The sequence below is a fragment of the Gossypium hirsutum genome, chromosome D05 (genome assembly GCF_007990345.1).
Source record: "Gossypium hirsutum isolate 1008001.06 chromosome D05, Gossypium_hirsutum_v2.1, whole genome shotgun sequence".
NCBI lineage: Eukaryota > Viridiplantae > Streptophyta > Magnoliopsida > Malvales > Malvaceae > Gossypium > Gossypium hirsutum.
Window position 1 is genome coordinate 23,686,580 of NC_053441.1, and position 21,833 is coordinate 23,708,412.

The following is a 21,833-nucleotide window of genomic DNA, read 5'->3' on the forward strand; positions in this document are numbered from 1 at the left end:
CAAAATGTAAAGAAATATAAATTTTGTAAACTTTTTTATAAAAATTATCGTACTAAAAAAAGCATTTTATATTTTTTTCTATAACTTTTAGTGATTTTTATTTTTTTATCATTTTTCACCACAAGTCACGCTGTGTTGCAACATGTGATAACTTTAATTGGAAAAAAACTAAGGGTCGTTAAATTTTTTATGATTTTTATAAAAAATTTCTAATTTTTAATAAAATTTATTTTTTATATTTTTATTAAAATTTAATAATTTTTCTAAAATTTATTATTTATTATAAATTTTTTCTAATTTTTAATAAGAGTAGGGGCTTAATTGCTCCTTTGAAAAAATTTGAGGGTTTTTGATGCATTTTGAAAGTTCAAGTACTCAATTGAGTGAGAAAAAAAGGAGGGACTTAAATACTTTTTTTTAAGTTTGAGAGCTTTTTACGCCTTTAAACCTATAAATTTTTATATTATACTCAACTTATATTTTAGTTTTTTTTATTTGAAATTTTAGTAAATGATTCTTTGTAGATTAAAAAAAAAGTAAAATATTTCTTTTATTAAATTGTGTCATTGAATATTCATTCTAGTTTTTAATTTTCGAAGTATAATAATAAATTTATTGGGTTAAATATTTCTTAGTCAGAATTCGATAATTATTTTTATATTAGAATTTGTGTTTTTTTTTGTCTAAGTTAGACTTTAAAATTGACAATTGTTCTCAGGGTTTATAATTTTTTTTTGTCTAAATTAGGCCCTAGGCTTGACAATTATTCTAACATTGGGGCTTGTACTTTTTTTGTTGTTGTCTAAGTTAGACGTTAAATGTGACAATTGTTGTCACATTACGGTTTATACTCTCTTTTTTTGTCTAAATTAGCCTTAGGCTTGACAATTATCCTAACATTGGGGCTTGTACTTTTTTTTGTCAAAGTTAGGTCCTGAACTTGATAATTGTTTTTACATTGGGGCTTGAATTTTTTTTCCAAGTTAGTTCATGATATTTCTTTTAAAACCCTAAAGTTCAAGCCTCGATATGGGAATAATTGTTAAGCTCAGGGACTAACTTGGACAAAAAAAAGTTTAAGCCCTACCTACTTTAAGCCTCAACCTAGGGATAATTGTCAAGTTCAGGGCTTACATTGGACTAAAAAAAGTTCAAGCCTCAACATGAGAATATTTGTCAAGTTTAGACCCTAACTAGGGGCAAATTTAAATTTTTTTAAGGAGGATGGAATTGAATTATAAATTTTTGAGAGATCAAAATATAATTTTTATTATGTATTAATTTATGATTTTACTATTTTTTAGGAGATTTAATAAAAAAATCATTTTTAAAGGTCAAACTAAAATTTGATCATATATTAATTTATAATTTAATACTATCTTAAGGAGCTTTGCATAACAATTTTTTCATTTGGGGGAAGGTCTTGCTTGTCCCTTTTAATTCGCCGCTGACTCCAAATAATAATTTAATCCCAAATTTATTCTTTAAACTTTACATCTTTATTCAAATTGGTCCTGTATTTTATTTGGAGCAATATGAAGTGTGGTAGAAGAGAAGGTTCAAGTGGACCCAACAAGAAATAGGAACTTGAAAAAGATGAAGACAAATAAATCTTTGAACAAATCTACTTTGAATGTATTGTAAGCCGCAAATAGAGCATATAATTGCCAAAAGGTACCACTATATTTATACTCAAAGATGAAAAGAAAATACCGAAATATTGTGGGGGTGGAAAATATAACTTTCCACATAAAAGCAGTGGATGCAGATGCAGTCATTGATTGTGATTATGACGTCTGTAAGTTGACTCAACTTCCTCATTACAATACTAATCTTCCTTGACCTCGTGATACCAAATAAGTCCCTTTAGGCTTCAATTTAATATTTAAACATTTTTAATATTTTATATAAAAATAATAAAAGACGAAAATATCATTATTATTTTATTCATTCTTTTACTAAAAAAGGTATTTAAATAGTTATTTTAATTAAATTGATATTAAACTAACTAATTAAATCATTTATATAGAATAAGTATATATATATAATATGACTAATATTTTTTGGTTTATGATTATGACCCATTGCTCATATTCCATTCTTCGTGTTTGTCCTTCATTTAACATCGTTCATCAATACTTTTTTATTTGTATTTTTTTATATATATTTAATGTGCTTAGGGCTTAATTTCATAAAATTCCCAAATTGTCTAGCTATTAGCATAATGACATGATAAATTTTTAAACCATATGAGAAGAATTATAAATACTATTGTTTTTCTCTCAACAAATAAATAATGGTGTTTTATAGTTTTTTTTCGTATAATTAGTTTTAAAAATATATTTAATTAAATTTCAAACTCAAATGTCATTTTTATTTGAAAAAAAGAAGAGACAGAGAGAGAGATTATTTGTTACAATTTTAGACAAACGTGAGAAAATTTTAGGCATTGAGAAGTTGTACAAGAAAAAGTCATTAGTTAAAAAAACAACCCCAAATACCCTCAAACTTTAAAAACTTTTTATTAAAATATAAATATGGATATTTTATTTTATTTTTTGTCTTACTCGATGTGAATAAATTTTATAAAATCAAAATAAACCGTTAACTATGAGATACGACATGATAGTTACTTACTTTATTTCTTAATTATGTGATCTAGAGTTTAATTCTTACTTTTGAAAATAAAATATATATCGTGATCAGTGATTTATTTAAAAAAAACGGTTAGAATAAAAAAATTATTTCTAGAGGTGAATATTCTTATTATAGAAAAAGAAAAAGGAGAAGAAAATGTTCCATTCGTTAGGTTCGGTCTTAACTAACAAGAGATATTTATAATATTATTTATCAATTTAACAAGAAAAAATAATAGGGGAAAAAGAAGGAAAAAGAAAAGCATATTTTTGCTGGTAATGAGGAGCCAAGACCAAAACGTGAAAAAGAATATATTCTTAAATAAAAAAAAAGAAGGGAAAAGTGAAGAGGTAAACAATTCCAAATCAAAATCCTACTGTTTCAGAGTGGGATGGTTGTTGGCGCATTAAACTAATTTAATTATTCATCAAGTGGGGGGTAAATAATGAGATTTGTGGCACTTTTTTATAAATATTTTTGAAAAGTCTTACAATCTCTATTATTTAAAATTTTCTCGAGTTGGATCTTAAAGTTGATTTTCATACTTTAAGTCTTTTTAAATTTGATATTTAAAAATTTCCTTTTATCTCATTTAAATATTTGATTTGATACTTAATTTTTTTTTTCAATTACGTACATGTGTTTTTTTAAGTTAGAGTGTATGTATCAAAAGTTCATCGAGTTATTTGATTTAGATATTAAATTAAGCATTACACTTAAATTTAGGTACTAAATTAAAACAGAAAAATAAAAAAATTGAGTATCAAACTGAATATTAAAATTAAACTCAAGTATTAAACAGTATATTAACCCTAAATAATATGACAAATATGGTTGCAGTGCCGACAATTTTGGCGGTGCTGGTTTTCTTGCTTAGATAGTTAATGCTGACGATGTCCTGTCTAATATTGCACGCACGTTTTCAACACATTATGAAATGTGAACACTGAAAATCTTTACCAATTATGTCAACAACTATTTTTTTATTACTATAAATGTTCAAGATTATCAACGTGTGATTTCTTTTAAAATTTTAATTTCATTAAATTTAATAGTTACAAAATATGTATTTAAATTAACGTATATTAACATTAAATAATAAAATTATTTTAATAATAGTCAATATTAATTAATTGAAATTAATTGGGACTTACTTACTCAAAAAAAATGAATTTAGACAAAAAAAAACCATAAATCGTGAACTTATTTGAATATTAAAAATTTTAATTATAAATAAATTAAACGGTCACATTTTTATAAATACTAATATTTTAACAAATTGATTATTGAATTAAATAAGATAATTATTAAAAAATTTAATTATAAATAAATTAAACGGTCACATTTTTATAAATACTAATATTTTAACAAATTGATTATTGAATTAAATAAGATAATTATATTCATATTTATTATACATGTAAAACTTCAAATCAATTCAATATTTATATCAAAATTTTACTTGATAAGTGAAATTCAATTTCACTTATTAAGTGTAAATAAATCCATTATTGTATATATATTACTAGACTTATTTATGGGCCAGGCCTTGTAAAAAAATTTTGCTCGTTTGCCAAGTTTGGGCTTAGCATGGCTCGAAAATGGGCTTAATATTTTGTCTAAGCTCGGCTCGGATAAAAATGCTAAAACATAGGCCTGACTTGGCCTGACCGAATTAATTTTTATATATATTTTAAAATATAATACAACAAAAATACTAAAAATATTAAAATAAATATTTTTCAACAAATTGAAAATAAATTAAAAAAATTATACTTAAATAACAATAAAATAAGTGTAACTTAATAAACAAATGCGTCTAAAATAGTAATAAAATTAACAATAAAACAATAGTTATGTAATATCCAAATAATAACAACAAAATAGTAGCAACATAATAGTAAAATAGTAGCAAAATAGTGAGAAAACAATAAGAAAATAACATTTTTTTTGTCTTGTTGCTAATTCGGGTCAAGCCGGACCTGGACAAAAAAACCTTATCCGAGACTTGACCAAATTTTCAAGCTTATATTTTTACTCAAATCTTTCCATTTTTCGAACCCACCCTTGACCAGATAATTCTATATATTACCTAAAACATTTTATATAAGGTAAAACATAACATATTTAGATATTAACTCGATTTTGGAAGTGCATGTATTTCGCCTTAAATGAATTACCCAAAAAAAAAGATTATGATGGCTGAAAATACTGATGATGAGATTGAAATTAATGATAATATATGTTAATGAATATGGAGAAAATAAAATGATTATTTATATATTTAATATTTATGTTTAATTATTTATAATAAAAAGCGTTTAGATGTGAAAGATTATTATTTGTTTAGAAATAACGACATCAGTATTTGCAACAATTATATACATATTTCTCGAGGTCTTTTTGAATGAAAAAGCCATTTGACTTTGCAGTAAACAACTCATTTATTTGTTTTTTCAGGGAAAACTTATCCAAATGAAACACAGATGTCATTTTCTGATAGGGTGGAAGACTTGGGAGATTTGAACCGACCAAATTCCAATTAAGAAGCAAAAGGACAAAACCAACTGCCGCAACACTCGTCATTGATACCAATTTTTCAAACACACGAAATTAACAGGGAGAAGATCAGACTAAGCAAACTCCAGCTGGTCAGTCCACGTGTCTTTTGGTGATTGGCCCGTGTAAATTTCACGCATTTCGAGGTGTGATAGACAGTGCGTTTAGAAGTTGCTCCTCCCTATAGAGATTCCGCGGGAGAGGTTATTGTTATTATTATGATTATTTTCAGCATCACAGCACAAAAAAGTGAAAAAAGTAAACGACTTTATGGTTTTCGCCTCTATAAATAAAAGCATACAATCAACCCCCAGTTTTCATCAAGCTTTGTTTTCTTCCAAGACTTTTAGACCTCTCATTAAGGAAAAAGAAAAGTTTTGGAGTGTCTGTTTGCAACTTTCTTGGATTTTATCAGTCTCTTTGGTGGGTTTTCTTCTTTTTGTTTCTTTCTTGTAAATTCCATGTTATTGTTTGCTTGTTTTCTTGATGTTTTTTTTATTAAGTTCTATTGCATGCATGGGGATCATTCACATAAATTTCCCATTTTTTATGAATATGCTTAAAGATTTGAAATATTTTGTGGGAATTCTGTATTGGTTGAAGGTTAAATTGTTTGTTATATCAGAACTTTGAAGGCTTTACTCAAATGGATTCTTTGATTCTCTAAGGTTAATTTGCAAGAACTCCTCTTGATGAAGATTTGAAATTGATTAAAGTATAATCTTAGCTTGGATCCTTATAGCTTATATTTACTATTTCTGCCGAGTTTTGTTTTGATCTTTCTGGATAAAATTCTGTTTTCTTTTCCATGAATATAATTGTTAATTTGCATTTATAAAGCTCTCTTTCAGTTCATAATTGTGTAATTTGGATTACAGGTCTCTTGAATTCTATCTATTGATACACACACAAATGGCCATAAAGAAGAACGGGTTCATTCCAAGCTGTGCCCCAGAGGAACTGAAGAAAGTTCTGAAAGCAGTGGCATCCGAGTGGGGAGATATGATAAAAGATATGGAAGAATTTCACGTGGTTCCGTTGAAAGGAGCACTAACCAACGAGGTTTTCCAGATAAACTGGCCGACAAAACATGGCGAACTTCATCAGAAAGTGTTGGTCCGGGTTTATGGTGAAGGTGTGGAGGTGTTTTTCAATAGGGATGATGAGATTAGGACCTTTGAGTGCATGTCCAAGCATGGTCAAGGGCCAAGGCTTCTCGGTCGCTTTCCAGATGGAAGAATTGAGGAGTTCATTCATGCCAGGGTATGTCAAATCTTTGTCTTTTTGTCTTTTTGTCTTTATCATGTCTCACTTTTGCAACTGTTGTTTTACTTAATGATCTCTATGATGTTTAATCTTACCAGACACTCTCTGCGGCCGACCTCCGTGACCCTGAAATATCTTCCCTTGTAGCAGCCAAATTAAGAGAGTTCCACAATCTTGACATGCCTGGTCCCAAGGATGTACTTCTCTGGAAGCGATTGAGGTACTATTACTAATATCAATATGCATATGTATGGTTTACTGCTTTTGTACTTTTGAGTTGAAAGATGTAAAACCCTTTTTGTTCCTTACCAGGACATGGCTTAGTCTATCAAAGAAATTCTGTTCCCCGGAAGCCGCAAAAGAGTTCGGCTTGGATATTCTCGGAGACGAAATCAGCATCCTAGAGAAAGAGTTATCACAGGGCTATCAAGAAATCGGGTTTTGTCACAATGATTTGCAATACGGTAACATAATGATGGATGAAGAAACAAGAGTAATTACCTTAATCGTAAGTTTCTGATTCGGTTTTTATCATTTGCTAATACAATCTTCTATACAGCACTTCCCTGTTAGCGTTGTAAAAGGGTAGGCTGCTAAATTTGCATATTAATTGAATATATATAGCCACTATGTTCATATCTATGCATTTTATTGCAACATTTCTGCTTGATTTAATGGTAATGCTGTTTCATCTGTATGCTAATGGTTGGCCAAGTTGGAAATAGTCAATTGAGCTGTTTATACATGTTTTAAAAAAATAGTATTCAAATGCCCTGTTAATAATATGCGTCTTAAGACCTTGTTTATTTTCTAGATTTTTTGTAAACTGAAATTGCAGATAAGGGGTCTGTATGTGGGGTGAAGCTTCAAGTCCACTGAGCATATGAAACAAAAAGAAAAGCAAAAGATGAGAAGCCAAGGGACTTTGGTCAGCCTCTTTTGTGAGGTTCCTATTTATCTCTTAAATAAGACTATCTGTTACATAATGATTTAAAAAATTCTAATATTTTATGGGCAATATGGTTCAATATCTAAAGAACCCCTTAACTGTGTATGCAGTAGGAAAATTATTATTTGTTGACCTTTAATTTCCATGCTTCCTGAAATTCGTGTGCTTTTTTTATAGTACTGTTGAACTTTCTGGGTCTCTCCTTTTACTTGCTTTGCTTAGGACATGTTCTTTGTTAACCCATATTTCACAGCATTTTAGCATATTTATTTCTTCCACTTCCATATTCCGACTATGCATAGTTATAAGGAGTTATTTGTTCCCCTTTTTTTTTCAGGACTACGAGTATGCAAGTTACAACCCTATTGCTTATGATCTTGCAAATCACTTTTGCGAGATGGCAGCAAATTATCATTCTGAGACACCCCATATTTTGGACTTTAGCATATGCCCTGGTGAGTACCTGATTTAATTTAGAAGTAACTGTCCGTTGACATCAAAAACTATCTGGCATTTTCGGGTCTAATTGTACCTCTCTTCCTTCGGTATTTTGACAACAGATATGGAGGAGCGACGAAGATTCATCCGTGCATATATAGCATCTTCCGGTAATCATGTCAATCTGTGTGTACCGTAAAGAAGAGTATTTGCCACCATTTACATGTAGTTGGTTTTAACATACTTGAATGCAGGTAATGAACCCAGTGATGCTGAAGTGGAGCAGCTACTTGTTGATGCAGAGAAATACACTCTTGCTAATCATCTGTTTTGGGGCTTATGGGGAATAATCTCGGTAACTGTTTTCAGCACTATCTTTCATTTCATATCGGTTAGCTTTGTCCGGGTTGTGTGGACTAATTAAGGGGTGGGGTGTATATGCAGGGTCATGTAAACAAGATAGAGTTTGACTATCTGGAGTATGCAAGGCAGAGGTTTCAGCAGTACTGGTTTAAGAAAACCCTTGCGCTTGAGTCCCTCACTCTTTAAGGCAGCCTAAGCATGGATCGCCGCAGGGTTAACAAGGAACAGCTATAGGTTTACATAGTATTACTTAGAATAAACCTAGCCTGTTGATAGGGGTTGGTGAAAAAGAATTTGTAAATAACTGTTGTAAGGTTACTTCTGCCATGGGTGTATAATCACTTTTGAAGTAATGTCCATTTAATGATTCAAATTCTTCTACGTTCTTGTATTTTTTTTTGGTGAAAAATAAAACAGAATTACATCAAATCAACTATTAAGAGACGCTAAAAACTTTGTCCTGTTAAAGAGCTATAGATAAAGTATCAAGAGGTACTTCAAAAATCTAAAAGGTTGCTTGCCATGTATTACCAATTGATCTGCAATTACTGGTTTTATTATATCCTTGGATTAGATGTACCTTTAACTGAAACAGTAAAACAGTAAAGAAATTTTAAAAAGGCAAAATATAATTTTTTAATACTTTTTATAAATAAAAAAATGAAAAAAATGCAAAAAAAAGGAAGAGCTAGTGATTGATGAAGTATAATGTTTTCTTTATGGAGAAAGGAGACGTGATAAATAAAATATTTTGGAAGAAGGTGGAAAGGAAGTTCGGAGCAAATTCTATAACACTGAGCGCATTGACAAGTGGTGGTCAATAAGGTGGAAAAGGGGAAATATGATTGATGATGATAAGGTTAAAAAGAAAAAAAAAGTTGAGAGAATTTTAGAGTGAACTTTGAAAGTCCTAATGCTAGCGTGCCAAAAGTTGCTTCACGACTCTTATTTATAGATTTTAGAAAATAGGAGTTACAATGTTAGATAATTAATATCAAAGGAATTATTTTTCAGCTACAATTGCATTAATAATTAAGAAATGGTGGTGAAAAGTTTTGTTAGTGATGATAAATAGCGAGAAAGAATTCACTTAAGTTTTTGAAAGGAGGAAAAACACTTTAAGGTTAATAGGAAACTTCTTAACTACCTTCATATTTAATCCATTCAGCTATGCTCTTCGGAACATCACAAATGTGAAGACAACATAAGAACCCTGCCATACTTCTTCTATTTTGGTGAATTGGTACCCCATACCATGTGAAACATTTATCGTGAAACATCTCTTGAAATGGATGGTGAGAGATGTTTTTAATAAGTGTTGTTCCTGAATAAAAGTTATTCTGACTGTTCCAAATGTAAAAGTTGTTCCTCACAAAATTTGTTATGTGGTGATGCTTCTCTTGGAAGAGCTTATTTTAAATAATGACACTTTGAGAAAAACACAATGGTTTAAAATAGAAGTTGTTCCAAACGATTGGTTTAGATTTGTGATGTTTAAAGTTGTTTCATGAAAAAAAAATATTCGAATTGTAGAAGAGAAGGGGAAAGAGAGCTTTCAATTTGTGAAGATAGTGCGAAAAAAGAAGTCATATAACATCAATTTTAATAGCCCGTTGATTTAAATGAAAATTTTCGAATAGTTCAATAATCAAATTGTAACATTTTTTAGTTAAGTGACAAAAGTAAAAACTTACCCATCGTTTAGTAACTAATGGTGTAGTTTACCTTAAAAAATAAGGGTAAAAATATAAATATTCAACATTTAGTATTATTGAATTGTTATAAATCCATTGATAAATAGATGTACACGTAACACCCAAAACCTCAAAGAATTTATTCTCTTATAACCCGTAAAGAATTTGTAGAGTATGTTAATTCTTTTATTTACATTATTATAACCTATATTGATTGACACCAAATTACATGTATAAATAAAAGTTGAATTATCTTTTCATTTTTCTTTACCATTCTCTCTCGTTTTTATTATAATTCTTAAAAATATATTTACATTAAACGCATTAATTTTAGTAAATAATATTAAAACTTAAACTAAACACATATTATTTTTCGAATTTGATTTTTTCAATATATCAAATTATTTAATTTTTATTGGTATTTAGTATTATAATTAAATACTAATATTTAACACTATGATTTGGTTACATATGATTTTACGTTTGATATATCTTAATTTTTTTCAGTTACTTTTTATTTAGTTCAAAATTTTATATATAAGTTTCATAATTCATAGTCGTGCTTAGCAAAGCAAGCTGTTCCTCTTTGTACAATGGGTTAGTTTTCTAAATTGAATTTCAAATTATTTCTCTTTTTGTTATTGTACTACTTTGGTCTATAGCATAAACATTTATTTGTCCTCTCTAACTTATAAAATAGGTGATTTTAACCGTTTAATTAATTTTATTTTTTAAAATTTGTGTTATTTGTTAGATCATCCTAAAATAATGAAAAAGTTAACCTATTAACTTTGTTGATGTGACATACACGTGAATGTCACGCGAATAATTAATTAAATTTTTTTAAGTTTAAAAATATATAAAAATGTAAATTTTTTTAATTTTTAAATAAATCAATTGCTAACGTGGCATACGTATAGACTACCATGTCTATTTGGAGGTGATTTGTCAATAAATGCAAATTCAAATGCATGAAAATTTAAATCGAGGGCCAAATTGACTCTTTTTTATTTATTTATAAAATTAAAAGGTCAAATAAGTCATTATGTCATATTCTATTTACCATCTATAACATATATTAAAGTAGAATACATCAAAGGCATAATGACAATTTTAATTCTTAACATCTATATCTTTTGTCAATTTGATTTTTTTTAGTTAAATTAGACCTTCAATCTTTTAACACAATCAAATTCAACCATTACCTTTTAAACAAAGTCCAAATGAATTTTTAAACGAAAAAAGTAACTAAAATGTTAAATTTGTAAACATGACAACCCATTTGATAATCTATGTATAATTCATGTTTTATTGATTTAACCGATAAGAAAAATAATATCAAATTAACTTGAAATATATATAAATTATCACATAAATTATAACGCCAACATAGTTAAAACTAATATCCCTCATTCTTTCATATCCATTTTAGCAACTAGCACCCAAAAATGTCAAAGTTTTATGCAGTGTGGTAATATGTGTAGCAATGAGATAGTAAATTGATTTAGTTTAGGGAAATATTATGTATATGTTATATAAATTATAGAAGGTGATTTAAGTTGTGGATTAAATTATTTCATTTGAAAACAATTTAATAGTAGAAACATATAAGGATTTAGTATTAGTGATTAATACATATAATTGAAAATTTTGAGATAATTATTTTATTCATGATTATGTTATCGTCTTTAATCAGTGATGATGTGACAATCACGTTGACAATCGATAATGACAGTGACGTTTATTAATGATTATGTCAACGTTTTTATTGAATAGTAACGATCAACATTAGTAAAAAGATTTATTTGATCAATTTGTTAGTTCAAAGCTCAGTTTGGTAAAAAAATTAAAAGGGTTTAATTGATTTCCTAAAAAAGGTTTGAGAACTGCTTTTACCAATAATCCTACAAAATAATTTTAAAAACTGAAGAATGAAAACCGCAAGATATTGAAAACAAAATTAAAAACACAAGACCCAAAAAAGAACTATGTTATTTCACCTCTATAAAACTCATAAAAAAATAACCGATAAATAGAAAAAAGGGTTATAATTAAGAGGCTTGCAAGGTACACAACCCGACCGTTTTCTTCTTAAATAGCCTTCGCTTTGTTCTCCTCTTCCGCTGGACAATGAGTTGTCTAACTTCCAAGTGCTATGCTTATGTAAATTAAAACCCAAAATAGTGAAGACCAGAAGAGATAGAAGTGAATGAAATAAAACAATGTTTATTTCAAAGTGCCTAGTCTCAAAGAAAGGGCCATTAGGTGCCATATGGGTAGCTGCTTATTTCTTCAAGAAACTCAAGAAATCTCAAATATCTGGGACTAATATCCCCTCTTCTGTTGGTTAGTCTCTTTTTTTCTTTTCCTTTTCACATGCCCATTACTCATTTGCTTTTATCTTTGCTTCTTTTGAGTGAAAAATGTAACATTTTTCCTTGGTTTGTAAAAAAAGAAAAGAGAAAGCTGAGACTTTAACAGAGTTATTTTTCCAGTCTCATTTATTTGTTGTTTGCTTGTTTCAGTCTTTTCGTTTTTTTGGTTACATATGAAGTGAATGAAAGATTATTGTTGTTGTCTTCTTTTTGGTTGGTTTTTTTGTGTTGTTTACATGAGATGAGAAATGTATAAAGGTAAGTTAAATATTAGGCGGTTAATGGGAATTGTATGAAAAATTGCCGCAAAGGGTTTTTCTTTTCTTTTTTCTTTTTAAATTTGAAAGTAATTGTCACTGTGACCTTGTTTCTGGGTGCTTGATTTCACATTCTCAATCCTAGCTATTAAAAAAAAAAACAATTAAAACCTATTTATTAGTTAAAGGAATTGTGATTCAAGTTAAAAGGATATCAAACTATCTCGTGCTCAGTAGAAATCAGGTAATTTAGGCATTTCAATTTTCTGGATTCCTTTCGTCTATTATGCATGTTTTAACAATTTAATTGAATTTCTTTTTCTCGGTTAGACATTCTATCAGGATTTTATTTCTTTTGGTGTATACAAGAATAAGCCAAATAAGGCCTTTGTTCTCATCTTTGTTGAGACAAAAACTTATGAATGGAATATTGTTGTGTTCATGTTTTTATGGTGTTGCAGATGATATTTTGCAAAACCAGCTTGAGATTCTGGCATATAGAGTATTAGCCTACCTCCTCCTTGGTGTTGTCAGAATATACTCCAAAAAGGTTGAATATCTTTTTGATGATTGCCAAGAGGTGCTGATTAAGATAAATGAATTTGTGGTTAGAGAAAAAAATAGAGCAAAGAAGGAGGCCCTGCAATCGGCTTCTTTCTCGATTACTCGACCTGTGTGCTTTGAGTTGGATGCATTTGATCTGGAGGTACTTGAAGATACTAGTAGGTAAACTAATCTAGTTTAATTACAAGCTTCATGTCATTTCTGTTTCTTTTATTCGTGCTCAAGATTGTAGTTCTTCTTCCAGAGATAATGAGGTGCCTCGTGAAGAAATAACTCTGAAAGGTATTGGTTTTGCTTTGAAATAGTTTTCTACCTCGTTTTGTTTGCTCTTTGTTTGCTAACTAAACTTTGATGAAACAGATGTAGCTTGGACAAATGCTGGAACAATGCAATATTCCCTAGATAGGGTAAGTAATTTGATCATATTGCATTCATCGTAATTTGATCGAAGTCTATTGAGCTTAACTGGTTTATATAAGTCTTTCTTACTGTTCATGCTTGTGGTTTGCTTTCAATTTTTTTTTAAAAGACTCGAGTCCAATTTGTTAGATGATCTCAACTACTTGGAATTGTTTATGTTGAATCCTTTCTATTTTCACTAAAAGTTTATCGCTTTTCTATTACTTTGTTAAAAGTTCATTCAGTTGCCAACAGCCTCTTGGCCTAGTGGCAAGATAGAAGTTCACTCAGCTATTGTTGCATTGAAGCCTGAAGGGGCTTATAGTAGTAATTGCAATATACTGAGCATAGATGAAAAGTTGGATTTATTGGTTTTCATATCATTCTTTTCTGCTTTTAGGCTGTAAGGGGTAAGCTTTCACTATGAAAGATTGTTATTATGGAACATGTGTGACCTATACACGCAACATAAATACTCGAATGGTTCTTACAAATTGTCAGATTATTAACAGTGGCTTTCCTGCTAATATTTCAATGTTGATTTTTTATAGATTGCGGCATAAATACCTGATTTGCTCAAGTTGACTCTTCCATTCTGTGCAGATTGCGGCATTGGATGATGCTTTCTTGATAGATTACATTCCACCTGAAGAGTATGCATAACGATTTCAGTTGTTAGGTTCTCAGTTCTATATGTTTAGATATGTTCTATCATGTCTTTCTGAAGAAACTAAAAGCCTCAAAGTTGTTAAAAACTTTTTCTAATCATATTATGTTTTCAGCAGTCTTTCATGCCACCTGATGACCTTCGAGACAGAAGCAAGAACATTGCATGATGTATGTGAATCAGAAGCAAGCATGGAAAAGCTTCGGTGTGATACCTCCATTCACGAGGAGGTTTCACATCTTAAAATTGTTTGTAGGGTGGAGGAAGAACCTCTTAACATTGTTAAAGTTTTTGATAAAAATGAGAGAGAGCATTTGGAGGTTCCTGACATGTCTGGTTTGGAGAACCGTACAGTCCAAGAAGCAAATAGAGAGAAAAACAATGATAGATTCTTGTCAGAAGAATGTCTGAGCCTTCGTTTTGAGGCTGCGGAGGATTCCTTGGGTCCTTTTAAACTTAACCCATTTGCTAAAGATCAAACTACTAGTGGAATGATTGAGGGTCCAGATCTATTAGAATCAGAAAATGAATTGAACCAGGCTATGGAGGAAGATCATGCATGTGTCCTGGAAGCAAGTGCATGGGTTCCGGACCTTGCTGGCTCATCAAGCAGAGAGAAAAGCAATGATAGGTTCTCTTCAGAAGAAGGGATGAACCTGCATCCTGAGGCTGAGGAGGAACCTCTAATCCCTGTTGATCACTTGTTGAAGATCTAGTTAATAGAGAAAAGATGGGTTTGCATCTGCCACAATCCAAAAATGAAGTGCACCAGGTATTGGAGGAAGATCATGTGAGCATGAAAGCAAGTAAGGAGGTTCCAGGCATTGCAAGCTCAGAAAACCGTATAGGAAGAGAAGCAAGCAGGGAGAATCATAATGATGAATTCTGTCAAGAAGAATGTTTGAATCTTATTGTTGAGGTTGAGGAGAAATCTCCAGCTTTCATGAAATCTTTTGATGAAGAACACACTAGCAGAGAGAAGAAGAAGGGTTCAGATAGGGTGCAACCAGAAAATGAAGTACACCATTTTATGGAGGAAGGTTGCAACTCGGGAGCCGGTGTGAAGAAGCTCCAGGCTGAAGGTTTCTCTGACATGGACCTTCAGGAACCTTCCACACTTGTTAGACCACTTGCTGAAGAGAATCAAACTGATGCAGAGAATGGGAAGTTTCCAGCAACGAGAACTTCCAAGGATGGAAAATGTCAGGTCGCTGCTAAAGACCATCCTTTGTCTGTTACATTGGACACAAATCCTCTGTCCATGTTGCGAGATGCTTCAGGTAGAAGGAAATATTACAATTTTTTTCTTTGTTGCTCAAACTCTTTACTCTTCATTTTCAATGATCTACCCCATGTCTAACACATATCCAAAGGACGTTGTATGGAGGTCTAACCGTCATATATAAGGGAACATCATAAAAAAATATAACGTTCCGTTTACAATACTTGGCCCCGAGTTGAAACTTCATTTTGGGTCATAAATTGTGTTAAAACATTTGTCTAATATACAATTTCTCTCCTTTAACGCAGGAGCTACTACCCCTCATTTTATGCTTATCCCAACTCCTGCTAAAAGGGAACGTGCTCGGTTTTCTCGGAAGAGAAAATGTTTGTTTGATGAAGTGATAGTTTTCCCTAATGAGTAAGCTATGGTTACCTCAAAACTATATGTAATCAGTTCAAGTAGTTTTATGTTGTTAATCTACTTTATAGGCTAGACATTGTTGGGTAACATCATATATTGTGCCGAGCATCATTGTTGCATATGATAGCCGTATGTATTTGTTGCATTCTGGAGTAGTGTGGATTGGAATTTATGATGTAATTGGAAATAACGTGTGTTGTGATGAATGGTGCTGATTATTAAAATTGGGTGATATTTGGTTTGGTCTTTAAGCCCTAGATATTGTAACATGATAATGTTTCTTCGTATGAGGTGCACATCTTACTGCTGCAGTATGAGCAAGACAAAAAGGAAATTTATGGTAAATCTTAGCATACTTTTTCACGCCTTGGTCTGGTAGTTGATTCTGCTATTGTGTAGAATACACACACTATACATATATATTTGTATTTCAACGTCCCAATTTGTGCTGTCTTTTTTCAATTGATTTAATAGCCGTGTCACCTTTCTATGGGTTATGCAGTATCACTTTGTAATTTAGACATTGGTTATTAGTTAAAAAGTTAAGGGATAGAAATAATAAATCACACAGTTTCTATCATTTGATTTCATGTTCAATTTTTTGCAGCATAATGCGGCAATGGATAAAAGATGCAAGTGATTTGGTCTCTAAGGGGGGAAAGGATGGTCATACTGCTTTGGGTGCAAGGAGGCCTTGGATTTCCAGCCTTCCCCAGGGTTTCTTAGAGCCTTCAGTTCCCTGTAATTGCTCTATCAGATATATTTCTACATGTTATTTCTCTAGTTATGCTTCTTTGTTAATCATCCTCTTGACAGGCGCCTCGGAGCTTAAATCTATTTACTCTGGAAAGAGATTGCGAATTCTCAAATCTGTAAATATCATAAAACCTCCAGAACAGATGGACACTTCTGAACCTCCGGCAGTTGATGGATCTTTTGAGCAAGCAGAACTTACTCCAGCAACTGTTGAAATGAGGGATCCTCCAGTTATGTTGAACCTCTCAAAATCTCCTCTATTTGATGGATCCTCAGAGCAGGCTGGAATTGCTCCACAAACGCCTAGTCGGCAGTCAACTTCCCTTGTTGTTGGAGAACAGACAGAAATTGCTCCACAAACACCTGTTCTGTACTCTAAATCATTGAGGCCTTTTGGGAGCCCTAAGGACCTGAAATTTTATAACTTAGATGTAGGACCAGAGGATGTGGATCCTATTCAAAGCATGGAGAAAGAGCCTTCTCTGAATGAAATTGTAGAGAAGGAGTCTTCCCTGAACAAAAATGAAGACCTTGATCTCAATCTGGTGAGCATGGTGAATTTATGATTACAAGTAGCTGCCTTACTGTGATATGGATTTAGAATAACCATCTGACTGGGCAATTATATTGATGCACACAGGCATTGGTTTACACTTAACCATTAATCATGCATTGCATCAACTTGTTCTGTTATGTTTAACACGTAACATCTGTCAAAGTAGATCTTAAATCATCTAATGCATGATAAGGTTGGACTTTGGAACACAAATCATATTTGGGGTGTTCCATATAATTGTATCAATCACATTACATTTTGTTGTTTGTTGTCTTCCCTATTTGGAACATCCTCTATTGGTTATTTACTTCATTAAGATTTTGGGCAGGATATGCATTCAAATGAAGATGATAACCAGGGACAGGGTAAGAGCTATTCGTAATGTTCTTAATTTAAACTTTGATTTCTTTGGCATCATTTTAGATTGAATGTTTTTTGTTCACATGCGGTATTCTTACCCGAACTTTTTCATGACTAGCAGATGGATGGTCTTCAAGAACCAGGTAAGATATATACAGCCTTTGCAATGTTCTTGTTCAACTTGAGCAGTTAGTGCGAACCCCGTACAATTTCTTGCAAAACTTTGCTTATTACAAAGTTGAATCTTTGATGCACAGAATGGTGGCAGAGAGATTGCAGATGAGTTTTCTAGATCAAAGGGAAAAAAAGGAGGAGGAAAAGGTGAACTTATCACAGCTTCTGGAAGGAAAAACAAAGAAAGCAAGTGTGAGACTCTTTTATGAGATACTGGTACGTTGTAGTGTCCAATAACGAAAATCAAATTCTCTAGCAATGGTCATTTTTACTCATTTGTTCAGTCTGGTTGCACTGACTTGACTGGTTAAATTGCCATTAAAGGAATGCTTAAGCTTGCGTATGTTGCTTTGCTTAAAGTATATTCATATTTGGCACCCAAGTATGTGAGTGATGGAAATGTTCAAACTGAAAACTAAGTAGGTTAGATTTGTTGGTGCAAAATTTGCAGGTGTTGAAAAGTACAGGGCTTGTGGATGTGCAGCAAGAAGAGGCTTTTAGTGACATTGTTGTTGTGAAAGGTCCAAAGTGGGAGGGAATGGGTTTTTGCTTGGGAAGGCATGTTAAATGAGGTTCACTCTGTAAATGTGTGTTGTAGTTATTTTAGCTGATATGTGAATTGGAAAATATAGGATGCAACTACTTTGTTACTTATTTTGTTAGGATCTTTGTTTTCTTTAACAGCCCTTTTTAATTATTGTATAGACTTAACCCCGAATTACTGTGCCATTCCCCTTCAGCTGCAAAGCTGTTAGAAAATTTTGGACTTGGTCCTAGTTTACTGAGAAAATTATCTCTGTTAATATTAAATTTTTTATTCAGCTTGGGTCTCGAGTAAAGGTGAAAATGCATTTATTTTACAGAATAAATTATATTACTGTAAAAGTGTTTTTTGTCATTCGGAAAAATAGAAATATAAATATAAATATATATATAGTGAAATTTGGGCTTAAGTTTGTAAATTTTTACATTTGTATTTTACAGTTTCTCTATAAATACATTTATTATAAAATTTTGTTTTTTGTTTTTCACCAAGTTATGAGCGGGTTTATTAAATTATGTGTAAATCTGTTTTTGCAAAAAAAAGAAGTTGCTCATTAAATAAATTATAGGTAGGGTGAAAAAGGTTTTGCTTTATTGATTCATTTTCAATATTTTGTAATTTTATTTTGACTCTTTTCAAGTAACAGGATGATTCAATAAACTAGTAAGAAAAGTTTCATTAATTGGTGTGAGTTTATCTAGGTTTGCGGAACTCAAGCAACCGGCTCATTAACTGGTGTGAATCGATCCATAAAGTTTGTTTGTGTGGTAGTGTATTGTGTAAAAAAAATCAATTCATATTTAAATATGGGTCATTGTATATAATAATAGTCCAAGTCAAGCCCCTTAGCCCAATTTAATTATTGAGTGCATATCCAACAACTCTACTCCCTCTCTCGTCTTTGTCATCTCAAACCCTAGATCAGGGTTTAAAGAATTTTTTCCTTTTTTTAAAAAAAAAAATTTCAACTAAAATTCCCCTCTTGATCTTCTTCGATTATTATCTTTTTATTGTGGCTTAAAATTACGGACAAATGGCAGCCCAAGCAGCAGCAACCACTTTCAATGGGAACTTAAAGGCTAGTTTTTATCTTCATCATTATATTGCTTAATCTTTCATTTTTAATCAAATAATCCATAATTTAGCTCAACTTTTGCTGCAAAAATCACCTTACAATGCACGCTAACTGTTAGTAATATTTACCGACTTAATTATCACTTATTTTGGCAATATGATGCGTAGTTTGCAGAAGTTCCGACTTCATTTTGATTGTTTACATACAAGCGGTGTAGGGAGGTGATAGTTGGAAGATAGAAACTTTGCTGTAATGTTTTCAACTGAAATAGAGTGTACTTAGTTGAGTGAATATGCTGCGAAGAGAAAACATGAAAAAACATTTTCTATGGATTTTATGTGATTTTGCTGTGATCCCATTGAGTTAAATTGTCAACTATCCAAAAAGTTCTAGATGAATGAGTGGTTTGTAATCCTGGGCAATTTCGTATTTCAGGTTCTTCAGCTTTTAACCTTCATTTATGGAGCGTGATTTAGTCTAATCCAGTAGTTCTAAAGATTTATGCGATAAAATATGTGGCAGGGACCTTAGAAATTTCTGAACTAAAAATTATTCTAGATAAGGATTTCTGATTGTAGTGCAATGTAAATTGTAAATACTGCTCAATGATAAACACTGGCTCCTTTTTTATTTTATTTTTCTAAGTTTTGCTTTTAACTCGTGCAGAAAGCACTTGCTGGTCTGAGGCGAATTAATCTGGAAGGTCTAAGATGGAGAGTTTTCGATGCTAAAGGCCAGGTATCTTTATCCTTTTCCGAGTTCTTTCAAAGATAATTAATCCTTTTGGTGTTGCAAAGAGGACTTAAATTTGTGAAACTTGTTTTCTGGAAGCCAGAGATGTGGGGGCTCGGAACCCTCCATCCCCGTACCTCTCTTTGAGAAGTGATAATGATTAAAACACGGGTGATTTTATGGTTTTACTCATTGTGGTTTCTCAATGCAAACCCATTTAATAGTATGTTGAACCATTTATTTTAACATGTTTATCCTGCCTGAGGTTGAAAGCAACTAGAATGAAGTTGCGTACTTCATTTTGACAGGTTCTCGGAAGATTAGCATCTCAAATTTCTACTGTTATCCAAGGAAAGGACAAGCCTACTTACGCTCCTAATCGTGATGATGGGGATATGTGCATTGTGATCAATGCCAAGGATGTATGTGTTACAGGGAGAAAACTTACAGACAAGGTTTATTACTGGCATACAGGGCAAGTATTACTGTTTTCTGCTGTTTCTTTTAAAGAATTGAAGTTGATTGCGTAGTGTGACTACATGGAAATTAATGATGTTTTTGAGTTTAAGATGGTATTATGAACTACAAATATCAAAACATACTTACTTTTTGAGTTTCTGTAAATACAACAGGAAAATTTGACATTCTTAATGTAGTTCTCTGAGATCCTCCTCCTTTATTAGCCTCTAAATATATGGTTCTTGAGATTGGATGCATCAGTTAGTGATGTTCTACTACATTTCCTTCTATTTATGAATCGTATTTATCCTTCAGCTATGTCGGCCACCTCAAAGAAAGAAGTTTAAAGGACCAGATGGCAAAGGATCCTACAGAAGTCATACGTAAAGCTGTTCTGCGTATGCTTCCTAGAAACAAACTGCGTGATGTAAGTACTTAGACCTGATTAAACTATGACCTGTCCTTTTCTGTAAACATCATGTTCTGTTATTTGCTTTGTGATATTCAAATTCTCGTTTACTTCTGTTAGCCCGCCTTTTTTTAGTATTATTTTTTTGTGGCTCGGTATAGTTCAGATTTCTGTTTTCTTATAGATTATTGCATCTTATGAATGCAGGATAGAGATCGAAAATTGAGGATATTTGCTGATAGTGAACACCCCTTTGGTGATAGGCCCCTTGAACCATACATGATGCCTCCCCGAAAAGTGCGAGAAATGAGGCCTCGTGTAAGAAGAGCTTTGATTCGAGCTCAAAAGAAGGCAGAGGAGCAAGAACAAGGTGGTAGCCAAAGAAAAGGCAGAAAGAGGGAAGCCAAAACAGAAGTGGCAGCATGAAAAGTGATTTGTGTCCAGTATGGAAGAACCGCAAGTGTGGGTGTAGATCACTTTCATTAGAATAATAGTGTCTTTCTCACAGTTTAGCAAAGTTTCTTTATAGCTCAAACATAGCATTTACTGTTCTGCTTTTTGAGGTACTAATAGTTAGGTGCAGCACAAGACGTGGCTTTTGCCTGCATTTGTTGGCTGCAGCCCTCTGGTTCCCGAAAGTCTGAACTCCTTTAAACATAAATTAAACTATTTCTTTGTTTAGTACTATTCGCCTAGCCTATAATTTGAAGACAATATCACACTTCAGTTTCTATTTGATTTGAAATCCACTCCAATGGCATCGTGTGATGTAGGAACTTCTTGTTTTCATAGTTTTTTGGTTGAAAAATTCCATGGTCCTTGAGCTATCAATTATACCCTAGGTCTTTTTTTAGGTTTAAGACCCCCTATATCCGGTAGCCACATTAAGTCCTGACGATTCAGAAGTTGAGCTCCAAACGGGAGGAACTCCGGTGCCTACTTTCTTCATTCTCAC

At 31.8% G+C, this 21,833-nt stretch overlaps 3 protein-coding genes across 6 annotated transcripts; all 3 read left to right on the forward strand.

Annotated features, from left to right (window-relative positions):
- The first annotated feature begins 5,384 nt into the window (after positions 1–5,384).
- Positions 5,385–8,593, forward strand: LOC107914080 (probable choline kinase 1). Of its 4 annotated transcripts, none has more exons than XM_016842816.2 (8): positions 5,385–5,619; positions 6,075–6,459; positions 6,561–6,682; positions 6,775–6,970; positions 7,749–7,866; positions 7,972–8,019; positions 8,104–8,204; positions 8,294–8,593. In XM_016842816.2, the coding sequence occupies exons 2-8, from the start codon at positions 6,109–6,111 to the stop codon at positions 8,396–8,398; spliced, it is 1,041 nt and encodes a 346-aa protein (XP_016698305.2). In that variant the 5' UTR covers positions 5,385–5,619; positions 6,075–6,108; the 3' UTR covers positions 8,399–8,593. The 4 variants fall into 4 exon arrangements, with proteins under 4 accessions (XP_016698305.2, XP_040950328.1, XP_040950329.1 ...); XM_016842818.2 differs by lacking the exon at positions 5,385–5,619 and adding an exon at positions 5,668–5,864; XM_041094394.1 differs by lacking the exons at positions 7,749–7,866; positions 7,972–8,019; positions 8,104–8,204; positions 8,294–8,593 and adding an exon at positions 7,277–7,351.
- Positions 8,594–11,970: 3,377 nt separating this feature from the next.
- On the forward strand, positions 11,971–18,480 carry LOC107914082 (sister chromatid cohesion 1 protein 2-like). The gene is given in 14 exon segments (XM_041094396.1): positions 11,971–12,252; positions 13,000–13,264; positions 13,347–13,384; positions 13,463–13,509; positions 14,105–14,154; positions 14,284–14,878; positions 14,881–15,448; positions 15,699–15,810; positions 16,421–16,554; positions 16,630–17,114; positions 17,454–17,490; positions 17,604–17,628; positions 17,743–17,875; positions 18,111–18,480. Coding segments are annotated over 14 exon segments (2,733 nt in total). The 5' UTR covers positions 11,971–12,128; the 3' UTR covers positions 18,231–18,480.
- Positions 18,481–18,913: 433 nt separating this feature from the next.
- Positions 18,914–21,565, forward strand: LOC107914081 (50S ribosomal protein L13). The gene is made up of 5 exons (XM_016842819.2): positions 18,914–19,281; positions 19,945–20,016; positions 20,319–20,485; positions 20,785–20,896; positions 21,086–21,565. Exons 1-5 carry the CDS (start codon positions 19,237–19,239, stop codon positions 21,302–21,304), a joined length of 615 nt encoding a protein of 204 aa, XP_016698308.2. The 5' UTR covers positions 18,914–19,236; the 3' UTR covers positions 21,305–21,565.
- The last annotated feature ends 268 nt before the right edge of the window (positions 21,566–21,833 follow it).

Bases quoted from the DNA above. Each gene is read 5' to 3' on its own strand.
- LOC107914080 (XM_016842816.2), top strand. From the start codon at position 6,109: ATGGCCATAAAGAAGAACGGGTTCATTCCAAGCTGTGCCCCAGAGGAA. The intron at 7,867-7,971 runs GTGAGTACCTGA...TTTTGACAACAG, and splicing joins GGACTTTAGCATATGCCCTG to ATATGGAGGAGCGACGAAGA. The intron at 8,020-8,103 runs GTAATCATGTCA...ACTTGAATGCAG, and splicing joins TGCATATATAGCATCTTCCG to GTAATGAACCCAGTGATGCT.
- LOC107914081 (XM_016842819.2), top strand. From the start codon at position 19,237: ATGGCAGCCCAAGCAGCAGCAACCACTTTCAATGGGAACTTAAAG. The intron at 20,017-20,318 runs GTATCTTTATCC...TCATTTTGACAG, and splicing joins TTTTCGATGCTAAAGGCCAG to GTTCTCGGAAGATTAGCATC. The intron at 20,486-20,784 runs GCAAGTATTACT...TTTATCCTTCAG, and splicing joins GTTTATTACTGGCATACAGG to CTATGTCGGCCACCTCAAAG.